This window comes from Formica exsecta, unplaced genomic scaffold (genome assembly GCF_003651465.1).
Source record: "Formica exsecta isolate Colony F162 unplaced genomic scaffold, ASM365146v1 scaffold89, whole genome shotgun sequence".
Taxonomy (NCBI): domain Eukaryota; kingdom Metazoa; phylum Arthropoda; class Insecta; order Hymenoptera; family Formicidae; genus Formica; species Formica exsecta.
In genome coordinates, this window is record NW_021853659.1 from 46,263 (window position 1) to 51,932 (window position 5,670).

Consider the following 5,670-nt stretch of genomic DNA (forward strand, 5'->3'; position numbering starts at 1 on the left):
AAGGTCCACCCCACAATTGTTGTGTGGATAGGAAAGTGTATGCGCGGACGCAGTGGGTTCCGTCCCCCTATGGGGGGGGNNAAAAATCTTTAAAAATAAAAGTATTAACATTTCTCTGTAAAAATATTTCATTTATTTCACAGTAATTTTATGTAGGCAAATATATAAGAAGATTTATGCCTATCTAATATATGCCAAATATTTATTTTTATGTAGTAAATAATGCATATTACATTTACATATCAAATAAATAATTAAAAAAAAAGTAAAAAAATGTTAACAGCGTAGGTGGTTTTGAACCTGGGTTCTCGCTATTATGCGTCGTCTACAATGGCAGCAAGAGTAGTAGATTAAGACTGTAAGACGTCAGAGTAAGCTGGTTTTTCGGTGTAATAGGGCGTAGAGTAAGGCCGTAAGCGAAATGGTTGAATTCTATTTCCTACGGTCTGCTCCTTTACTCTCAGCTAATGAGAGCTCGACAGTAAGGGCGGGAACACAGCTGTGTAGTTTGTATGTCGGACATGGAATCTTTTTGTGCGGAAGATGAGCTCAGCAGTGACCGAGAGCTAATTGCCGTGGTCCGGGTAAATAGATTTTTGTACGACAAGACTGAAAAGTTATATTCCAATGGAGAGGTGAAGGCCGCAGCATGGACGCAGATCGGCGCGAGCCTCACTCATCCAGTAGAAGGTAAGTTTATTTCGATTATTTTAAAATATTGGTACGGTTTTTTGTAGCGATATGTTGTTACGGTATAGTCGATGAACATGGTGTCACATAATAAATTGGCGAAAGACATGTTTGACAGAATGCAAGTTAGGTTAGGTTAGATTTAGATTATAACTTTGATACACTAGGAAAAGAAAATGTAATAATCTATTTGTCAGGTCTTGTTGCTGAAAAAAGATTTTACGCCCTGAGGCAACGCTTTGGAAAAGAGCGGAGGAAGGTTGAGCAGTCTATGCCGAGGTCTGGAGCTGGAGCGGATCAGCCCATATACACACCAACTTGGAAGCTGTACAAGGACCTGACATTCCTGGAGGACATCATCAAACCTAGAAGGTAAGTGTTGCGGCTTGAGAAGTTCTGCATGATAAATGTCGATAATTTATGATTGTAATGTGATTGCAGAACCTCATCCAACTACAAGTCCAAAATCCAAAAGAAGATTTCTGCAAATAATCAAGTGCCACAACTTTGCACAAGTTCCTCATTCACGTCTACGTCTGCTCCTTCTAATGGTCAAGTAACAACAGTGTTTTGCATTCCCCCCTATATTACGTCTGTTGCAGCAAGCCCAGACACATCTAGTTCTTGGAATTGGGACTTATGTACAAGACTCGCAAGTAAGGAGATTAAAAGACTCATTGTCAGGTCTCCACAGTTTGTTATAACATTCTAGATTAATCTAAAGTATTCCTTTGTTACATTTTCAGGTACTGAAAAGTCAGATACTGAAAATTCTATAAAAGTATCTGAGGATTCCTGTTCGCCACTTCCTTTTGCAACAACACCTCTTGCTACACTATCTCCTACAACACCATCATCTGCAGTTACTTCGGGATCTGAAAGCAATAATGCAGTACCACAGGTGCAGAGAGCTATGTCCAAGATTGGCACCAAGCGCAAGGTTCCTCCTTCTGATTCTTTTGCAACTAAAAAACGACAGGAGATAAACGCTGTCAGTAAGTCTTTCATTGAGCAGAGTAAGGGATTGACAGATTTTGCAGCGAAGATCGGTGAAGCAATTACGGCTCCACCTCCACAACCAAGTACTTCGTCAACAGTGGTCAGCAATGCATCTCCTGATATTCAGCCCATGCTGAGTGCCATAGGATTCGCATTAAATGCGATACCCAAGCATGCTCTGCTTTAGTGCCTCATTGGTATATTGCAACACATCAATGATTTCTCTAAAACAAGAGTACAAGCATAGTGAAACAAGATAGAGATAGTCTGTGATTTTTGCTCAAAAGTTCAATTTACTTACTGTGATTTTATAACCAATAATTATAATTATTATGATAATCTTATATAAAAACTACAAAAAATATTTTGTTTATATATAGTTTTATTATTATTAATACATAGTTTATTATATATAGTTTTGTTATTACTAATGTAAAATTTTAGGAAATAACATGAAAGTAGCCTTTGGTTTAATTTTTAACTTATTGTAGACTAAAAAATTGAGTCTTCATAATATGTTCATTTTTATATTTGAATAAACACTACTATTCGTACTTTTCAGAAATAGTATTAAGTATTTTTTGGTAGAACTTACATTGCAGACCAAAGCAAAATTGAGTTTAGGTTGTGTTTTTGTGTTAGTTTGAAGGACGACAAATAAAAAATAAATGTTTTATAATACAATCGTTTGTAACAAGCCGCTTTCGCGAGGCGGGCGACGGATAACTCGGTCGGGATCCTGGGTTCGGGAAAGCGGTATCGAGACACGAATGCGTTGTGATGTTTGGTAAAATGTAATTTATTTCGTATAAATGTATGGTAGTACAGCGTGAGTGTATGTGTAGGTGTACGAGAGGTGTGAGTGTATGTATGCGCGAGACGAGTGGCGAGTGTGAGAACGGACAATGTCTGTGTGCGAGCACGTATAAAGTTGGTGAGCGAGTGTACAATGTGTGTGTGCGGTTACGCAATGTATGTGTGCGAGTATGTATAATATCGGTATGCGAGTATGTATAAAGGTGGAGGGTGCATACAATGCACCGCGATCGTGCGCAGCGCGGTTTGCTGTTTCGGGTGTTCGGTCGCGTATCGATTATTAATCGCGCGGCAGGAGCCGTTAGCTGTCGGGTGGTCCCTTGTGGCCGCGTCGGTGGGCGGTGGGCGGTCCTTCGACGCGGATATCGATTTCGGCCGTCGATCGGTGTCGCGGTAGGGCGCAGGTCGGCCCTCGGTGCAGGACTTATCGTGCCCGTTATAATGGCGCGTGGGCGCGTTAATGGCGGCAGCTACCGGTCTATTCGTACGCGTAATTGTCGGCTGGAATTCGCGTATCTGGATCGCGGGTGGCGGAATCGGGAATGTATTGGCCGACGAGGAATCCCGTCGGTGGCAGAGAACTCCCTGCCACTAGAATAATGCCGATACACGTGGTGGACGGAATGGACGGAAAGGGCCGAGAACTCCCGGCGGGGTCGAGTACGCCCGATCCCGTGTACTCTATTTATTCTATTTATTCTATTTTTTCTATTTATTCTATTTATTCTATTTATTCTAATTATTCTATTTATTCTATTATTCTATTTATTCTATTTTAGTATTACTCTATTTCGTGTTTAGGAGCGCTCTTCGAGATGCCGTAAATTTCCGGCGGAGGCTGAGTACACCCAACCCCGTTGGATCGGCGGCCGGGTACTGTGCAGTAACGATGGGGGATGCATCGTTACACGTTTACTTTATTTAATCTTCTTATTGACAAACTTATGAACAAAATTATCAGTCTTAAAAATATTCATTATGCTCTTTTCGTAGCCAAATAACACTGCATTTAACTACAGAACTAAATAACAAATTATGACCACATATAAAATGCAGAACAAAACGTAAATTTGACAACTATGCGAGAGGGTTAATTATTTGACCTTGAAAAACTCTCATATACTGCCAGGGCGCCTGAGCTTCCCCAACTGGAGATTCAAAATACTGCTTGAGGTAATTGCGCATATCTTCCGACACTGAGCCACCTCGATTAGCTCCAGTCCTACCTAACTCTTTGAAAAATGCACAATGGCCAATAGTCCTCCACCGACCGTCATGAATAAGCTCATCCTCATCCTCAACATCGAGCCAATCAGGAGGACAATACTGAGAGGCACATTTATCATTACCGTCATTACAGCTCATAATGAAGTTGTGGAGACAAACAAGAGCTTTTACAATCTCTTCTATATTTGCTACAGAAAAACGCAATCGTTTGTGCAAAATATGCCAGCATGACACTAATATTCCAAATGTGTTTTCTATGCAGAGACGAGCCCTACTGAGTCGGTAGTTGAAAACACGCTGCTCGTCTGTTAATCCATTGCGTCTTGCATAGGGGCGCATGAGATACGTGTTAAGGGGGAAGGCCTCATCGGCCACAATCACATGTGGAAATGGAACATCTCTCCCTGGCAGAGGTATTGGTGATGGAAGATCAGCGTCACCAGAGGCAAGGTCTGCAGCTAATTCAGAATTTCTCCACACACCACCATCACTGATCGAACCTGTAAATACATCAAATACACTTCATTGCAACGTTACTATTAATTTGTTTCCTATCAGTTATTAAGAAGAGATTACCAAACTGTCCAATGTCCACCCATGTGAATTTATGATTTGCATCACAAAGTGCCAACAGCACTATACTGAAGAATTGCTTGTAGTTGTAGTACTGTGATCCAGAGCATGGCGGCTTTTCGATTTCCATATGTCTGCCATCAAGAGCACCGATACAGTTTGGAAATTGCCACTGCAACATATATTCTTTACTTATTTTTTTCGAGCCATCAGCATCTATTGTGGGAAGCACAACAGGTTGCAAGACATGCCAAATAGCACGACAAACTTCTGGTATTATTTTGCAGACCGTAGATTTTCCAACTCTGAATTCCAGATGCTTTGTCCGCATGCTTTCTCCTTGAGCAAGATATCTGCATTAAAAAAAGGCATATATTAATATCAGATTTAATTTTTAAAATGCAGAATTGATTAGTACTCACGTCAAGGTTAGGCTCAAACGAAGCTTGGGTGAAAGAGGTGTCCGGATGCTGCGCTTTTCCAGGTATGGATGCACCAAATTGAGCAAGAATTCAAACTGCTCCGGCCACATTCGAGTATATCCGAAAAATTCTTCGTGATCACTGATACTTAGTTCGCGAAACAGGTTAAGGTTGAAACCCTGATCAAATCTGCGTCTATTCACGGGCCGTACCCACCACCTTCGACCAATAGCTCTCCTCGTCTGAACAATGCGCCATTGAATAGTCAGAAGCTGGCTCCATAACATCATAAATAGCACAACTCCAATTTTTTGCAAATCCATGACTGCTATACATCAACAACGCTATACACCGCAATATTTTGATTTACCGCCATTTGCCGCCTATGTACAAACGGATAACGTTCGTCGATGCTGATTGGCTTATTGTAATCCTTACTATATACCATTGTAGACACTTATGCGTAAGGAGGCTTTAATCCTACAGCCTACGTCTAATGCCTACACTTTTCATTTACTACTCCTGCTGCCATTGTAGACGACGCATTAGTGTACTCGCGCTTACTCCCTACGCCAACGGCACTGTTCGATAAAGTACCTTTCTTTATGTCTTACAACCTACATTAAAATTTCTCCAAATTTCTCCAAATTTCAAGTATAAAAAAATACTAATTACAAGGCGCATTGGACGAAAAGCTCTTACAGGGCTTAACTATATTCAATGAAGATTCACCGCAAAAATGGAGATCAAAATCGGTAAAAAGTCAGCTGCGACCTCTCCTTGTCAGTGCATCGGCGTTCGCGTTCGCTCGTCCGGCTTTATGAATGATTTCGTAATCATATTCTTCAAGCTTTAATCTCCATCGGATCAATCTCGATCCGGGATCGTTCACATTAAATAACCAGGTTAATGGTTTATGGTCGGTTACGATTTTAAATTTTGT

At 40.9% G+C, this 5,670-nt stretch overlaps 1 protein-coding gene across 1 annotated transcript; it reads left to right on the forward strand.

Moving 5' to 3' along the window:
- Positions 1 to 521: 521 nt before the first annotated feature.
- Positions 522 to 1,876, forward strand: LOC115244930. The gene is made up of 5 exons (XM_029822950.1): positions 522 to 690; positions 888 to 1,062; positions 1,132 to 1,246; positions 1,293 to 1,383; positions 1,437 to 1,876. Exons 1-5 carry the CDS (start codon positions 522 to 524, stop codon positions 1,874 to 1,876), a joined length of 990 nt encoding a protein of 329 aa, XP_029678810.1.
- The last annotated feature ends 3,794 nt before the right edge of the window (positions 1,877 to 5,670 follow it).

Bases quoted from the DNA above. Each gene is read 5' to 3' on its own strand.
- LOC115244930 (XM_029822950.1), top strand. From the start codon at position 522: ATGGAATCTTTTTGTGCGGAAGATGAGCTCAGCAGTGACCGAGAGCTA. The intron at 691-887 runs GTAAGTTTATTT...TCTATTTGTCAG, and splicing joins CCTCACTCATCCAGTAGAAG to GTCTTGTTGCTGAAAAAAGA. The intron at 1,247-1,292 runs GTAACAACAGTG...CGTCTGTTGCAG, and splicing joins CTGCTCCTTCTAATGGTCAA to CAAGCCCAGACACATCTAGT.